The sequence below is a fragment of the Poecile atricapillus genome, chromosome 21 (assembly GCF_030490865.1).
Source record: "Poecile atricapillus isolate bPoeAtr1 chromosome 21, bPoeAtr1.hap1, whole genome shotgun sequence".
Lineage (NCBI taxonomy): Eukaryota > Metazoa > Chordata > Aves > Passeriformes > Paridae > Poecile > Poecile atricapillus.
In genome coordinates this window covers 5,176,850-5,194,032 of record NC_081269.1, presented here as the reverse complement: position 1 = coordinate 5,194,032, position 17,183 = coordinate 5,176,850, and the positions used below count along the sequence as shown (strand labels likewise).

The 17,183-nt window shown below is 49.6% G+C and overlaps 2 protein-coding genes and 1 long non-coding RNA gene across 4 annotated transcripts in view; 1 reads left to right on the top strand and 2 right to left on the bottom strand.

Moving 5' to 3' along the window:
* Positions 1–770: 770 nt before the first annotated feature.
* Positions 771–3,167, bottom strand: DHRS13 (dehydrogenase/reductase 13). The gene is made up of 5 exons (XM_058854244.1): positions 2,987–3,167; positions 2,782–2,900; positions 2,041–2,164; positions 1,654–1,965; positions 771–1,116 (listed from the first exon to the last, which is right to left on the bottom strand). Exons 1-5 carry the CDS (start codon positions 3,111–3,113, stop codon positions 788–790), a joined length of 1,011 nt encoding a protein of 336 aa, XP_058710227.1. The 5' UTR covers positions 3,114–3,167; the 3' UTR covers positions 771–787.
* A 9-nt stretch (positions 3,168–3,176) lies between these two features.
* Positions 3,177–4,399, top strand: LOC131586916 (uncharacterized). The gene is made up of 3 exons (XR_009279269.1): positions 3,177–3,270; positions 3,671–3,812; positions 3,949–4,399. It is a non-coding gene; the product is annotated as an uncharacterized LOC131586916 (long non-coding RNA).
* Positions 4,099–17,183, bottom strand: part of PHF12 (PHD finger protein 12) — a 32,576-nt gene continuing 19,491 nt past the window's right edge. For both annotated transcript variants that reach the window (XM_058854242.1, XM_058854243.1), the window contains 9 exons: positions 16,738–16,902; positions 15,982–16,143; positions 14,100–14,916; positions 11,978–12,100; positions 10,485–10,628; positions 8,467–8,565; positions 7,829–7,911; positions 5,853–5,991; positions 4,099–5,260 (listed from right to left, as the gene is read on the bottom strand). In XM_058854242.1, the coding sequence (XP_058710225.1) occupies positions 4,926–5,260; positions 5,853–5,991; positions 7,829–7,911; positions 8,467–8,565; positions 10,485–10,628; positions 11,978–12,100; positions 14,100–14,916; positions 15,982–16,143; positions 16,738–16,902 (2,067 nt within the window). In that variant the 3' untranslated portion in view covers positions 4,099–4,925. The remainder of the gene's footprint in view (positions 5,261–5,852; positions 5,992–7,828; positions 7,912–8,466; positions 8,566–10,484; positions 10,629–11,977; positions 12,101–14,099; positions 14,917–15,981; positions 16,144–16,737; positions 16,903–17,183) is intronic.

The following is a 17,183-nucleotide window of genomic DNA, read 5'->3' as shown; positions in this document are numbered from 1 at the left end:
GTGTGTCTGTGTGTGTCTGTGTGGCACTGCACGGGTGTGCAAGGGATGTGTGCGTGTGTGTGTGTGTGTCTGTGCATGTCTGTGTGTGTGTCTGTGTCTGTCTGTGTCTGTGTCTGTGTGTGTGTGTCTGTGTCTGTCTGTGTGTTTGTGTGTCTGTGTGGCACTGCACGGGTGCGCAAGGGATGTGTGTGTGTGTGTGTGTGTGTCCGTGTGTCTGTGTGTCTGTGTCTGTGTCTGTGCATGTCTGTGTGTGTGTGTGTGTGTGTGTGCTGTGTGTCTGTGTCTGTGCATGTCTCTGTGTGTGTGTGTGTGTGTGTGTGCTGTGTGTCTGTCTGTGTGTCTGTGTCTGTCTGTGTGGCACTGCACAGGTGTGCAAGGGATGTGTGTGTGTGTGTGTGTCTGTCTGTGTCTGTGCATGTCTCTCTGTGTGTGTGTGTCTGTGTCTGTCTGTCTGTGTCTGTCTGTGTGTCTGTGTGACACTGCACGGGTGTGCAAGGGATGTGTGTGTGACACTGCACGGGTGTGCGAGGCAGGACTGGTGTCCTGCAGTGTGTGGGCAGAGCCAGGTGTGCTGCTCTGCACACCCACACTGTGCACACCCACACCCCCTTGCACACTCATTCACTGTCACCCTCCCAGCTCCGCTCCACGTGCAGGGCATGGTGGGTGTGCAAGGGCCGGTTCCCCTTGCTCACCCCCATTCCACACCCACACACATTTTTGGCTCCAAAGCCAACCAACGGACCAACCAACAACTGGGAACTCCCGGAATCCCTTGTCATCGCCTTTATTGTGCTGTGGGAGCAGTGGGACCCTCCTGATGTCCTTCCTGATGTCCCTGCTGCTGTCCCCCCTCTGCCCCCAGCCCCACCAGGCGCTCGCTGCCCTCCCAGAGTGCCCGTGCCAGGCGGTCATCGCGCCCCGCTGGCCACGGCAGCTGAGGGCCGCAGTCGGTGAAGTAGCGGCCGCTGAAGGGCTCGAGGCCGTCCTGCGTGGCACAGTCCAGCACCACCTGTGCACCCTCGGACACGTCCAGGAACAGGAGCCAGGCCAGCGGCAGCAGCAGCGGCTTCAGCCACAGCGGCGCGTGCCGGAACAGCGAAGTGTTGACAAACCCTGTGGGAGATTGGCACACGTCGGGTGTCCCCGTGGAGTGTCCCCCTGTGTGTCCCAATGGATGGGTGCTGGCAGATGGCCAGGGTGGCCTTGGCATGGGCAGCACGGCTGTGATTGTCCCCAGGCATTGCCACATTTTGGCTGTGCAAGGCTCGGGAGGTGTGTGGCCGAGCCCCATGCAGGTGCAAAGGGAGATGCCGTGCAAAGGGACATGTGAAAAAGGACACACTGTATAAAGAGATATGTTATGCAAAAGAACACTAAAAGGAACACACTGTATCAAGGAACACAGTGCGAGGGGACAAGGTGCAAAGGGATGTGCCAAGGTAGAGGACACACCATGAAAAGTGACACTGTAAAGGGACACACCATATAAAGAGACACATGCAAAGGGCCGTACCGTGCGAGGGAGAGATGCTCCCCATGCAGGAATTCCCTGTGAAAAGGCTGCAAAGCAAGAGACCACCCCTCACAGAGGGACACGACAGGACACAGAGGTGTGCAGATCACAGACACCAAGGGTGAGCTGGCTCCTACCTGGGTGCACAGCGTAGCAGGTGACCTGTGTGCCCTGCTCGCGCGTGGCCAGCTCGCGGGCGTGCAGCACGTTGGCCAGTTTGCTGTCACAGTAGTCCTGGAAGGTGGAGAACAGCCCCGAGGGTGGCCTGCCCAGGGACTCAGGACTCAGGCGGCCGGCACAGTGGGCACTAGAGGCCACGATGACCACCCGGCTGGGAGCGCAGCTCCGCAGCCGCTCCAGCAGCAGCTGGGTCAGCAGGAAATGGCCCAGGTGGTTCACCTGGAAGGGGAGGCTGAAGCCATCCTCTGTCGTGCCCCCGGCGCTCACCCCTGAGGAGTGAGGAGAAAATGGCAGCTTGTGGTGGTGCCCCTGGGTGCAGAGGGGATTTGGGGCCCCAGACTCACCTGCGTTGTTGATGAGGAGGTGGAGCTGGGGCTCCTGGCGCAGGAAGGCGCTGGCAAAGGCTCTCACTGAGCGCAGGCTGGCCAGGTCCAGATACATGAAGAGCACCTCATTGTTCCCTGTCTCCTGTGGGCACAGCGGGGACTGGGGCTGGTTCAGGGGGCTGGGCCGGGGGTGTGCCCTGCCTTGGGTGAGGGCTGGAGCAAGCCAGGGGCAGGGGGATGTTCTGGGGACTGGATCTGGCCCAAGGGCTGCAGAGTTGCTGGGACACCCCAGCATGGGAGGCTGCAGCCACCCCGGTGGTACAGCGTGTCCCACCTTGGAGTATCTCGGGGGGCCTGGGGATGGCCTATGCGGGTGTCTGAGGGGTTGTTCCTGGGGTCTGCCCTGTGGTACCTGGATGTACCCATGGAGGTGTTTTGGGGGTTAATCATGTGATGCTTCAAGATGTCCTGTTGCGTGTCTTGGATGGTGTCCTGGGGGTGCCCAGGGATGTCCTGGGGGTATCTTATGGGATCCCTGGGCTGCTGACGGGATGCCGTGGCAGTGTCCTCAGGGTGCCCGTGGAGACATCTGGGGGTGTTCATGCGATATCCAAGGATGTCCCACGGGGATACATTGGGGGTATCCCGAGAGTGTGCTGGAGCTGCCCATTGGGTGCCATGGGGTTGCCATAGGGTTTGGGGACGTCCCGTGGGTGGGGATGCCGGGGGTTCCCTGGGGGTGCCGGCTCCGGCGCTCACCCTGCGGATGCGGCTGGCGGCGGCCTCTCCCCGCCGGGCGCTGCGGGTCGCCAGGATAACGCGGGCCCCGCACCGGGCGAGCTCCAGCGCCGTGGCCGCGCCGATGCCGCTGCTTCCCCCTGCGGAGAGGAGCGCGGGGGTGAGCAGGGCCAAAGGCCGCAGCGGGGCCGGTCACGGCTCCCTGCCGCTCGCTGACGGCGCTCACCGGTGACGATGGCGGTGCGGCCCCGCAGCTCGGGGCGGCCGCGGGGCCGCGGGGCGCTGCGCAGCCCGTAGCGGAGCAGCGTGTAGAGCGCCAGCAGCAGCCCCACGCCCAGCAGCGCCCACGCCATCCCTCCGCCGTTCCGGGCAGCCCCCGGCCGGGCCCGCCCCGCTCCCGCCCCGCTCCCGCCTCCCCGGCCCGGCGGGACGGAAAACGGGGCAAGGTCTGCTCCAGGCCACGGGAGAGCTGGATTCGTGGCGCCGGTGGGAGGAGAGACAGAGAGAGGGGTGAGTGCGGGCCAGCGCTGCCCCCCGAGCAATACCCCCGGTCCTGCTGCGAGGAGTGGGAGATCACAGAATCTCGGGATGGTTGCGGAGGGAAGGGACTATCGGAGGTCATCTGGTCCAGCCCCTCTACTCAAGCAGCGTCCCCTAGAGCATGAGAACTGTGCCAGGATAGCTGAATTATCTCCAGGGATAGTCAATCCGGCCTATGGATGGCCTGTTCCAGTGCATGGTAGAGAAGTTCTTCCTCATGTTCAGGTGCAGCTTTTCCCTTGCTCCTGTTTCTGCCCTTGCCTCTCGATCAGCACCCCTGAAAAGAGCCTGGCTCCATCCCATCGGCTGAAACACCCCCTTCACATCAATATATTTGAGAATAAGGTCTACTCAGTCTGTTCTTCTGCAGGCTAAACAGTCCCAGCTCCCTCAGCTTTCCCTCATAAATAAGGTGCACCAGTCCCCTCATCTTCCAGGACACTTTCAGGCTATATCTCTCCTGCCCTGAGGAGATCAGAACTGGATGTGTCCCATCCCTGGAAACACTGGAGGTGAGGCTGGGCCACACTGAGTTGAAGATATCCCAGCTCATTGCAGGGGTTGGATTTGATGACCTTCAAGAGTCCTTCCTACCTCAACCAATTCCATGATTCAATAATCTTCCAGTCCTCACCTTCTTCCCACCAGCATCCTCCCACATCCCAGGCAGGACACCAGGGTCCTTCCAGCCCACCCCAGCCTTGACTCCCAGCTCAGGCTCCTCTGCAGTCAGACACTCTGGGGAAGCTCCAGGTTGTGGTGACACGAGTGAAGACAGACAATCAAGAAAACAGAATGTGAAGTATTTTTTTTTTTATATACAGAATACAGGAAAGTTTCTGTAAAGTCTAAAACGTTACAATTACTATGTACAGTGGAACTAGCTGTTCTGCTGCGGGGAGGTGGCAGAGAAACAAAAGAGACAGACAGGTTACGACAAAGGATCTGCTACAATAGACAATTTGAGGAACGTCATACCACATGTAGCACTGTACACAGCTTTAAAACATTGAAAAATGCCATCACTGATGTATTTACACAGAATCCAACACTTTTCCTTATTTGAAATAAAAAATAAGATGGACACCAGGAAAAGAACTCGTTTCTCACTGCCAATAATACACAGTAGCTACTTGTAGTGCAACCATAGCAGGGAGGGATGGGAAAAATAACTGTAGGAAGAAGAGCGCTTCTTTACATTAAATAAAACAATGATATTGTATAGATTTGCTGTATGAAAACTGTATTTCTCTTTTAATATAAAACTATTGTCACTGGCACAAAATAGAACAAGTTTCTGATTATTTTACAACTGCATGGGAACTATCTGTCAGAGAGAGTCCTCGAGTCAGACAGCGGTCACCCCTCGCTCTGACGCGTCCTGCTCTCACTGCAGTTTTCCTTTTAAAATGAAATGTATAGTACAAATATATGTGCAAATGCCCCTAAAACTTGAGCAAAAAAGAAAAATTAAAAAAAGTTAAACGTTCTTCATTTCATGCAAACGGCGTGTGAACAGTCTCTGGGCCGACACAGAAAAATCCCACCTTGGTTTGTACATTTTTGCATTGTAAAGAGTCTGAGGGCGTTTTCCTTACTCCAAAAAGCTCTCTTCCTAAAAATTCCTAGGGAACTGAGTTGGACCGCAGCACGGGCACCTGGTGGGGTTTCAGAGAAAGCTTCTCCTCCAAGTCCATATCTTGTACTAAGGCAGTGTCCCCCTTGGGCTGTTTGGTCGCAAATTCGGTGATGCTGAAAACGAACTGCAGGCAGCCCAGCTTGATGTAACTGCCGTGGTGGAGCAGGGCCGTGCCCTCCCAGCCAGCCCCACTGCCCCCGATCAAACTGGAGCTGCTGGCTTTGCAGTTACAGGGTTTCCGATGCTGCCCTTGTGCCTGTGAATTCATCACAGCAGCTTCTTCATGTGCCTCCTCTTCCTGTTTTCTGCTTTTATGTCGTTCTGGAAAAGAATAAAAAAAATGGTAAGGTTTGGGCAGGTCAGCAGCAGCTTGTTTTTATCAACAGGCGTTACTGCTGAGGTGCCTCATGGGTAAAATCCTCCAGCCATGAGGGATTTCAGTCTGCAGTAAGCAGCTGATCAAAGGGAAATGGGAATCTCCTCACAGCCCTGGCAAGGTTGAGGCATTTACATATCTATTTTGGCAGCCCAAAAAGAGGAAGCTGATCAGGTGGAGGGCAGGAGTGAGCCACGCAGGGACAGAATCCTGCAGCACAGCCCAGATCTCATAGTGTGGGAAAGAAGGACATGCATGGGGAAATGCCTCAGGCCTGCTCTAAACTGGCTGTTCATGGGGGCCTGGAGCTTGGTAACTCCTGCACTGGAAGCTGAAGTAGGGTTTAGGTCAGAGCACAGAGCTCCCCAGGCTGCAGAGGAAGGTCTTGTGTAACCCCAGCTAAGGGTTGTGGCAAGGCTCTCCTTTTTGTAAGGTGTGCACCAGACTGTGCAGAACAAGGGGCATCAACAACAAGGAGTTGGTTTCCACCTGCTCCTGCCCTCTCTCAACTCCCTTTGGTGGTGGTACAACACTCACTTATCACACTCTGCACTTTGGCAACAATACTGCTGGGAGGAGTGGGTGTCATCTTCTCCGAGAAGTCACATGAATACAGAACATTGTCCACGGTCGTCCCATGCTCACTGTAGTTCAACAGCTCATAATGCTTCGTATTCTGAAAAGAAAGGGAACAGGAGGGAATCAAGACATGAAATCATAGAATGGTTTGGGTTGGAAGGGACCTTCAAGACCATCTTGTTTCAGTCCCATGCCATGGGCAGGGACACCTTCCACTAGACCAGGTTGCTCCAAGCCCCATCCAACCTGGCCTTGAACACTGGTTGGGACAGCCACAGTTTCTCTGTGCAACCTGTGCCAGGGCCTCATCACCCTCACAGGGAAGCATTTCTTCCTAATATCCAATCTAACCCCACCCTCTGTCAGTCAGAAGTGCCTCTGCCCATACACACCTCTTCGAAGCACCTGAAACACGTCCCCTTCTTGTTGCCAGTGGTGGTCAAATAAGAGCTGGTAAATATCCTCCAGCTTCAGAGACCACCAACCTGATCCCCCTGCTCGCAAAACAACCAGCCTTCCTGCAGGAGATGCTTTCTGGCAGAGGAGGAGGGCCAAAGGGAAGTGGGTTTTACCTACTGCACTTGAACCAACACATCTTTTGGTAACAGGATATTCAAGCTGATGCTCACAAAAGCCAGCATTTTACAGGTGTACCTGATGCAAACTTGGCCCGAGACCTGTGCCTAGCAGGAAGAGATGAGCTTTGGAAAGCAGGCACAAGATGGCAAGAGGGATGCCACGTGCTGCAGCAGCCTCAGGACAGAGGCAGTCTGGGATTCACAGGCCTTGTGCAGATGCTGAAATGCCAGCAGACATTACAGTGACATGCAGTGTTACACAAGCGGCGTCACGCTCAGCTGAGCTTTGTGGAGGATGTTGACAGAGCAGAGAAGATTTCAGGTTAGCTCACAGGAATCATTTGAGAGCTCAAGACCTCATCCCTCAGGGACTACAAGGCTTTAATCAAGTTACAAAAACTCCACATGGGAGTAGGTTTTGAAGTAACCTGCTAGACTGCAGAAGGAGAACCTGCAGAGAGAGCCCCAAGAAGGGGAATTCTCCCTCTCCAGTGTGACCACAGCAATAGGAGACCTGCTGGAGGGTCAAAGGTCAGTGCCCAGAGCCTGATTTATGACTGATAACTGTGAAGAGATGCTTCCACACAGATTTACAGTCAGGATCCCATTACTGAGTGTTTTGTAGCTTGCAGGGCACTGGAGGAATGGCTAAAGCTGGCTGTGGGTTAATCCTGGATCCTGCTCCAGAGCTGGTTGACAAATGGTGATATAAAAGACTGGATCTCGCTTCAAAGACTGTTTCCATGCTAAGACACACCTCCAGCAGTGCTGTTACTGGCAGGCCTGCTGGTCTGTTTACTTCAAGAACAAACTAATCTCTGGGCTGTAGCTAAGCAGAAATTGTAGGTTTCTGTTTATGCTATGAGCTTAACTGAAGTTTTAGCTAAATAAATAATTTATAGAGAACTGCAGATGCTATGAATGCTTTGCTCCCCCATCACACGTGAAAACAAGGGACTCAGAGCAGTTCCCTGGTTTGTTCCAGCTGAGGTTTGATGTTGACATACAAAGTTTAGCTTTTATTAACAACATATCCAGATCAAAAAGTACCAGACCATGTCTATGTCCTTTTCTTTCCCTAGACACCAGCAGTGACAGTGCTGACTTGTGGCCAGTCCTTGCCCACAGGCAGTCAGAGAAATTATGCTGGCAGAGCTCTGTGCTTCAGAAAAGGGTTTGACAGAAAACGTTGACACAGCCTCCACTGGAGTAAAACCTGGCTCTTACTTTGTAGTTCACAAAAGGAGCACCACACAAAGACAACCTGCTGCCTGCATCTCCAGCTCCCACTGCCATGCACACCAAAAAATAAAAAAAATAATAATGAAAAAAAATAAAAATCACTCAGGCACTCACCTCATCATAGAATATGCAGGCATGTTTGCCAGACACATAGTTACAGTGACCATAGCTTGTAAGGCACACATCCATATCAGCTCCTGTCACGGGGGAGGACAAAACAGGCTCAGTTCATATTGGAAAAAAAACCAAACTGTCAGGCAGCAGAGAACAACAGACAGAATTAAACTTCAATTAGCAAAAAAACAGGGGAGCAACTGCTTTTGTCCTGCTCCCAGGACTGCATGAATAATGCTTCGATAAGCCACCAATAAAGTCTCAACAAAGTGGGGGAAAGGAGCCAGCAGCTCCACAAAGGTTGAAGAGCATTTCACTGCTCCTGGGTCTACTCAGAGCACCAGAAGAATCTAAGCAACAAGAAACAAAACCTGCAAGCAAACTGTAACTCTCCTCTCCATCAGACAGGCATTAGAACTCCAAGACAGCTGTTCTAGTTATGACACCAGGTGACAGAGCTGCCACCCACACAGATTCAGGCAGATGGGGGATTTCCACACTTCTTGTAGTGGAGAATCCCAGTACAAGTGGCCACAGTGAGTCTGCTTCCTTTGACACCCACTTGGCAAACACCTTAGGGAGGGTTCAGGGAGAACCATCCTGATTCTGAAAGGTCAGGGCAGGAAAAAGCTACTCACCTGTCCCAATGTAGAGGGTTCGATAGCACATATTGACTGCACCCCCCAAGCCCATCAGAGGATAGAACACTGCCCGGGCTTGCACTTCCTTTCTTTGCGCTGCAAGATAAAAAGAAATTACTTGAACAAGGTGATCAGCTGGGAAAGCTGCTTGACCCCAGTGTCCCCAGCTCAGAAAGCACAGACCCTAAGGAGGATGCAGTCAGCTTTGGCCAAAGCGCCTGTCTGCAACCCTCTAGCAATGTCTGTGCATTAAACCTCTTTTTGCCAGTCAGAGAAATTTGCTTTCTCATAACCCACACAAGCAATGCAAATGGGCAGCATTAACACCGAGTGTGCACAATGAAGCCACGCTGAGGAACACACAAGCCTTCTACCTCTGGCTTCTTTCTTAATCTCTTCTACTCTGGGTAATTAAAGACCTCAGTCTTTGCTCTCAAAGTGCCATTTAGAAAGAATTGGTGCTGGTGAATTCAACTTAACAGTCGTGATTTCATTTCTAGTGAAGCTGCAGGAAAAACACCTGGACTCAATGGAGCTCGGCAGGGATAAATCCAGCTCCCAAGACAGGATGATTAACTGAGTGGACTCTTACCCTCAGGTCAGTGCCTATGGCACACTTGACAATGGCTGGACGAGGGCTGAGCCTCCAGAGCAGCTCCAAGTTCAAATCACACACTCACAGGCCCACATTAACTGAACAGAAAATCTGTGGAACAGATACAGAACTCCACTGGGCCACACAGACCTAGCCAGGATTTCAGCACTGTCTTTTAGAGAAAAACTCCTTTTCCACTGAGTTTAATCCTCTCCTGATGTGATACCATATCTGCAGAACAGCATTACACCAAGAGGGTGAAATCAAAAAACAGAACATAAGGATTATGAAAGACTGCAGAGAATTCTACATCAAGAATAGTGGCCACACCAATTGGCATCACAGGTTCCATCTCTGCTTGGCTGCCCTGCATGAATTCTTTCAGCTGCCTGGCTCTGCAGGGCTCACTAAAGGCTTTGGATCTAACATTTCACCAGCAATGCTAAGCAGCCAGTTGAATGCATCATTCCTGCCCAAAAAGGGTGATGGGTTAAGACAGCACCAATCTGCCTTGAGAAAGGCAGACTACTGAAGAATTCCAGACCAGGAAGGCAGCTCATACAAGAGTTGTTCTGCAGCAGCCATCACAAGAAGACTGGCAAAGCATTTAGGGAATGCTCTGATGCTAAAGCAGGCAAGCACAGAGCTTCAGAAAAAGGTTACTGACTGACTTCCAAAGATTTTATCTGGGGTATTTACCCCCAGGCCTGGCAGACGGGGAACAGAGAACTGCTTCCACAGCAAGGCTATCCATTTAGTGCTTGAAAGCAGATTAAACTGACTGGCTGCATGCAGAGGAGCACGAAGCCATGTTCACCCTGCAGCTTTAGGTGATACCAGTGGTAATAAACAAAGCCAAACTCGGGAATCTGGAGATTTCCAAGAGAAACTCAAGTTGTTTTCGATTACTGGCATTAATCATATGTAGTGAGTGATTTCAGTTTGACAGTGACATTCTGAACAGCCAATGACAATGTCACACATATATTCTGTGCTCCAGTTCCTCCTGTTCTTGTGCTTGTATCACAAACAACTCTTCCAGAAAGAGAGAGCAAGAATTCACAGATCTCTTGCCCATCTCAAAGGTAAGAGTGGAAAGAAAAGCCACCAAGCACCTGGGATGAACTTTCCCATCCCTTGCTAATTCTAAGATGAATAAAACACAACTTCACTAAACATTTCCAGCAGAAAATCTGAAGGTACTTAAAGTATTTACATTGCTCAAATGTGTAAATAATTAAGTAGAGAATCCTGATGGAGTTTCTGGTCAGTGGATATCCAGAGCAAGGGGATGAGAAGAAAGGAAAGTGAAAGGCAGTATCAGATACCAGAAGAAGAGGGAAATCTCCTTCAAGGAATAGACAGAGGAGTGGCAAATCTATGGCTCAACATAACCCAGCTATTCTAGGGCTGCTCTTACCTTCAATGTGGTTTCCCACAGGAGATTGCTGATGGGAATTGACACTGCTCGCTAGAGACTGAGCTTTGGGAGGAAAGAGCTGATGTATTCTCTGCAAGGCCAGAAACTTGATCAGCTGCTCATCCAGCATATTTATCTCAATCTCTGTTAATAAACAAAAAAAATTAATAAGTTATTCAGGGAAAGAATGCAATCTGAGCTGCAGTGGATTTAACTGTCCCACTTTCAAACCTGCTGCTTGCTTCAACAGCAAAGACTTGACCAATCCTGCAATATCAAGACTCTTACACACAGGTGAGCTATCATTTCACATCACCTCCTGTGAGCAGTGTGAGGACAGTGCCAGCCATGGCTGGAGAGCTACAACTGAGACAGCAAGCAGAAGTTTGGGAGAACTGAGGTTGATAAAAGCTGAAAATCTGCTGTTTTGGCTCAGAATTAACAGGTCAGTAGAGATGGCCACTGCACCTCTTTGGACAGCATGTTGGGTCTTTCCTCTGAAGCACCGCTACCTGGTTAGAAAGTCCAGCCCTGCATCACAGAGAGCTGTAACCCCCTTTGAAGCTGCTGCAGGCTCATGCTTGAGTCACATGTCCATAGCAGGGTCAATTAAACCAAACAGGGCAATTCAGCCAATACTATTATTGAGCTTTAGAGCAGATCTTCTGATAACCCTGAAGTGCTTATATTTGTAAAGCCTTACAGAGGTCTGCTTTCTTGCAGCAAGGAGGCTGCCTAACCTCTTCTTTCAAGAGCTTTCTCCACATAACAACAGTTAAAATAGAAAGGAGAGGAGGAAGAGCTGTAAGAGCCTTTCCCAATAGCAGAGGGAGTAGGCTGGGCAGCTGGGGTTCACCCAAGCAAAGAGGGTCACACTGGCAATGCCAGAAGGGCTTTCTTCAGATTTCAGACGTAGGAGTCATCTCTGGCAACAGCCTGGCTGTGCCACTGATGATTGCTGCTCAGCAATCTCCTCCTTCTCTGCCAGAGAAGGCACTCTGCTAAGGTTTGCCATCTTTTGCCAAGTGCAACAAAAGGAAATAAAAACCAGGCCAGTCTAGAAGACTGACAGAAGCAGAAATAAATCATAAAATTAACAGACCCACTGGAGCATCACCACTCAGGTGATTGCTCTACTACAAGAGCTATTGCTGCTGGACTTTACATCTGCCAGGAGCAGCTCTGGATTGCAGTTAGCACCACAACATGGCAGGGCTGCAGGTTCCTGCATGTGAATTCCACCTGGAAAGCAGCCCAGTCGTGATTCTTCCCCAGAAAAGCTCCAGGCAGAAACACTTCATTGGTCTTGCTGCCTTGGCAACACTAGGAGCAGGGAAGCATGTGACATATTTAAGGTAATGTACACTCAGCCCCTCCCTCACCTGACTACAACCCTTCTTTATCTCTGGAACTTTTCCTCAAGCAGAGATGGAATGCTTTAGGGAAGCAAACACACAGGGCTAGCAGAGACTGATGATGAATTAAATACTCACCCCCGTCCATAAACGCTTTCAGGGAACTGGTGAAGTCCAACATAGCTGCAGAGTTTGAAGTGAGTGATGAGGGTAGAGTTAAAGCGCTTCCTATGGATAAGGTGTTGGGACTGACCTTACCATCTACAGGGAGAGGCAATGGAGAGAAGAGATGTCACTGTGACATTCACCAGACATGCACACAGCCCTCGGGCTGCCCTTGGCTGCCAAGCTGCTCCAAATGACTCATTTTGCTCATAGTCATGCTTTGAAAAAGGCCTGAACTAGAGGCCAGGAGCTTTTTTCTGCTCACAGAAAGGCTTCTGTGTGCCTCCAACACAGAGCCAAACGTGGCTTCTGCCTCGTCTCCAGCTGCTGGAGGAATTCTTGACCTATACATTTAATCTCCTGCACCCTGTGGTGACACTGGAAAGATGAGCACCAACTCCCCAGGAGCTTGAAGAATTTATTAAACCTAAGAGACATTTGCCAAGTAGCTTGTCTAAGTTTTAATATGAATAAAAAGCACAACTGCCTTGGTTTTATTTCTACACTGTTATGAAGTCTGGGGTGCACATCATTGTCCAGAAAGAATGTGACAGTCACAAGCAGATTTTATTATTTACAAAATAAAATCCTTCTGGCTTTGGAAGTGGCCATGCAGCTGAAGGAGGTAGTGGCAAATGCCAGGAAACAAAATCCCTGTAATGTGTTGTCAGTACCAGATCTTCTTGAGCTGATTTTCTTGTAACTATTGAAATTTATGGCAAAAAAGTAATGAGCAATTTGCATTTTTGTACTCGGCAGCAAAATTTGCACACCACAGATTTTGTTATAAACATATATATCCATTGTGTTAGATGGAAAATTTAAATGTTTACACCTTTCCCAAGAGACGCTACAGCAAGTAATGATTTTGTAGAACACAAGCTTTGCACCAGAGGCAATTATTTAACATCTTAAGTAACTGCAAAATTATGTAGGGTTTGCAGTGCTCTTCAAACCACAAGTAAGAAGTTTTCTATAATACGGTCTCATTTCCTCTACCAGAACTTCTGCCAGCCTTGCATTTCTAAGCAGGGCATGGTCAAATCAGCAGCCTCAGAGTAACCAAGTTTATTCAGGAAGAGGCCAAATACCCTGGGGACTGCTTCCAAAGGCGATGCAAAGCTTACAAGTTACTCATTGAGGAATTTTAGCAGGGATTATAAAAAGATGTTGCTCTGTTGCTTTACAACCACCAGACCTGAGCCACTCCAGGAAAGCCTGACACTAAGCAGGTTGGAAACTGCATGAGAAGTGACACGCAGCTCTGTGACATGCTTTTCAGTGACTGCTCCCATCCAATCTGCACAAAGGGTTTGCTGGTTTGGGTCTTAAAGCTGGTGTGTGGAGAGGGAAGAGAATGCCATATGTGAAAGTTTATTCTAGCAAAATCTGAGCTGTGGGCAGTTACTCCAACGTCTATCAATATCTTTGAATTTATGTTTCTACACTAAATATAGTTATATAAGCTTTATTATATACCTTGCTATTATTTAGCAAGGTTTTTGGGTACAACTCAGTATCCCAAGTGCATAACCACGCTGTGTTAGACCAACAGACCCTAAGCAGACTACAGCTTCCCAAGCCCCATTTCTTCAACATCAAGGCTGTGCAGCTGAAGACTCCAACAACACCTGCAATAGGGGACACAACCACTGCCTGAACAGTTACTCAGGATTAGATCCCAGAGAGCTGTTCTTGTGAGAAGGACTGACTACCTTGCAATCCAAATGGCCATTTGAAACAAACCAGTGGTTTTACAGCAGCGCTGGGGTTTTAAAGTAGCAGCTGTTGAAACATCCAGGCAGCAGCCAAGTGAAATAAAGCTACTGTTGCTTTCAAGAATTCAACTGACCTACTATCCTGCTTGTCAGGACAGAGTTCCCCCCTCAAGTATAGGCAGCCAGCAAAAATACAACCCATGGCTCCCATAAAGGGACCTAACACAGAGGAGACCTGAGAAACTTCTGCTGGCTCTCCACAGAAATCCTGATTCCCAGTCGAACAAGGGCACACTGCTACAGCCTTGAGGTTTAGAATGAGGTTCAGCCTGAGCTTTTCTCAGCCCCGGGGCCAAGGTCAGTGGCTCAGCACGTACCTGAAGGTGGTGCTGGTGAACAGAATCTGTTTGTGGACCCAACAGCTGAGATCCCATCTCCTGCAGCCTGGGGAGGCGTGAGAGCCCGGGTGGCACTGAGCGGGGAGCCCCCGGCCCGCAGCTCTGCTGTCAGCGGTGGCCCTATCTGCGTCTGCACATTCTTCCTTTGCAAAGTGCTGGTGGTCTCCAGGCTGCCACAGGAGCTCGATATGGACGTAGGCAAACTCGTGACCAGTGCAGATCCCCTTTGTGCACAAGAAACGGGTCCTGCTACGTTCTCTGTTTTGACAATGGTTCCAATGGTGTGATTCAGAAGTCCACAACTCGCTGGGGGCGTGAGGGGCCGAGGCCACGTTTGCCGATGAGACAAAATGGGTATTGTGTTCCCAGACCCCATGAGCCTCTGGGAGTCAGTCAACTGTGCTGAGGATTCGGATGAAACACCATAGAAATGAGGCCCGTTCACTTTAACGTCAGAGGCTGTCGGCCCATTTGAAGTCCCGCAAGAAGACGCCTTCTTGGATTTATCTATACAAGAGCTGTAGTTAACATCTTCCTGTGACAAAGTCTGCTGGGATTGTGTGGAGCTCAAGGAATTCTGTGTGGTAATCCCTGAGGTGCAAGATGACATGGAATAGAGGGAAGGTGTGGGTGCCTTGTCAGCTGCCTGGTAAGGGTTGGCGAGTGAGCCGTCTGCCACAATAACAGGCTTAATATCAGCCTTCTCTGTTTGTTCAGAGTCCCAAAGCGAAGTCATCTGCTTAGCAGATAAATGTTTCAATATGCTGCACTGGAGCGCAACAACACTACAGAGCCACTGGAAGGAAGAAAAAAGTGCAGGTTAGCTCTGGAGGCAGCAGTGCTCCAAACCTCTACAGTTGCTCCATGGTTCACCCAGCTTGAGGAAATCCAGCTGCTGACTGCTCAGATGCAGTGGAACTACAGCATCTGCTCTGGAGCTCATCTACAATCAGGAGAAAATTTTGTCCAGAGGTACAAAAGTGCAACCAAAATTATGTACTGTTTATCTCCATGCTGGAGATAGGACAGACAAGGGCTGAGATTAAAGGAGGGAGAAGGCAGCATTTCCTCACTTTCAAACTCCTCCTTCTCTTCACTTGTTAAATGCTGTAACTCTTCAGCCTCAGGTTACAAACACACCTTTCACTAATTTGGGCTTCTAGCCAAGCACAATCCTCCAACTTATTCTATAGTTGGAAAGAAATGCTGCTCTACCTCAGGTATAGGGAGTAGAAAGCTGGGGTGGAGAGCACTTTCCTTTTACACAAAGTGGAGGAAGACCAAAAGATTTATTTTAAGCTTCATAGTGGATGTGCACCTGCCACATGAAAGAACCTTATCTGCACTAAAAGAAGGACTTGATTTCTCTACTGATTGCAACTTAACATGCCCTCACACGGTGGAATCTGGCCAGAAGTTTCATACAAGGTTTCAACACTCATTTGACCTTGATTTGCATGTCCAATTCCATCCACAATAAAAAGCGACCCAGAAATGGGACATTAACTTATAAATAAACGTGTCAGAGAGCAGCCTTACATAATCAAAGTGCAAAACGTTTCCCCTCAGCCACGAAATAAAGATGACGTCTAGACAGAAGGCCCTTGACTCCACTCTTAAGGCCAGAGGACTATTGCACCACTTCCCTGAAGTGTCAAATGAGGAATTTTACATCTCACCTGGAAAGTCAAAGTGAAGTTTTAATGGGCAAAGGTGTCAGAGACAATACAAGCTATCACCTTCACACACGAGCTTGAGGTTGGTTTCCTAGACAACTGCTCCATCATGACTGAAGTGGAAAGGGATCTTTGTACCAAAGCAACTACACACACACGGAGTCCAAGCATTTGACTTCATTTACCTCCTGTTGTTCTGTCTGGCTGGCTAAGTGCTCAGTGTTCAAAAGGTGCTTCTGCAAGGGTTCCTCAGGGATCCCGTTACAGATCAGCTCGCCATCTCTAATTGCTGCAGGCGCGAGTAACGGGGGTGGAAGCCGGTATTGGGACTTTATAGCATCAGGAACCTATATTGTGGAGAAAAGATCACACATGAGAACAATTACTCAAGAATGACTAGTTAAACCAAGTGCCTGATCAGCACTAAACTTTGCATTTGCTGCTTTTGCACCCAAAGGAACCCTGCAGATACATTAGAAGTATCAAGGACTGAGTAGTTTAAATTGATGTAGCCATGCTGAAATTAATAGGTTTTATTCCCATAGGTGAGGCGTGACTTGGTACAACATGGTGGCCACAGTGTAAGAGAAATCATGAAAACAGCCAAAGGAAGTCTGTTTGGCAGTTTTCAGGCATCCTGGCAACAAACACAGCCCTAAATCTGACTGTAGGGCCACCTTCAGGAAGTTTTGTGTTGTACCTTCTATGCTTGTGCTAGATTTAAGTGCTTACTTGTAATAATTGAGCCTTATAGTTGATGGAAAGAGATCTAAAATCCTGCAGGCAGTGACTGCTGACTCCCAGATCTCTCACCAACACAATCATTCAGACCCCATCTTTTTCCTCCTGCCCCAAGGAGTGTGCTGGTTTCCCTTCCAAACTAAAACACATACACAGGGTGGTGCATGTGATGAAAACCCACCACTACTTGTTACACGTACCTTCAGACCTTTCCTCTTCACTGACTGAAGAACTCTGCGATTCGGAGGGTGTTTCTTATGGATTCGGTTTAAGAAATCCACTTTGACAACATGCTGAGATATGGTGTCCTGGAACCGGTCAAACACTCGGCATCGATTACTCAGGGTCAAGTTCTTCTGGTTCAGCTGGGTGATCAAATAATGCCACAGGAGTTAGGGATCTGCAAGGCACTCTAAGGCACCCTAAGACTTTCATAATGCCTTGTAGCACTGGCAGCACAGCATCAGCTCAGCTTTAGACTATTTGTTTCTTGCAGCACTAACCATTTCTGTTAAAGGGCACATTGCTGGAGATGAATACAAAAGCATTTAGAGGCCAACTAAGCAACATCAATACTCTCAGAAGCAGTCTGTCTGGGAAAAAGCCCTTTGTTTCAGCCCCCTGTTTCTTGAGTATTTAAGTCTCA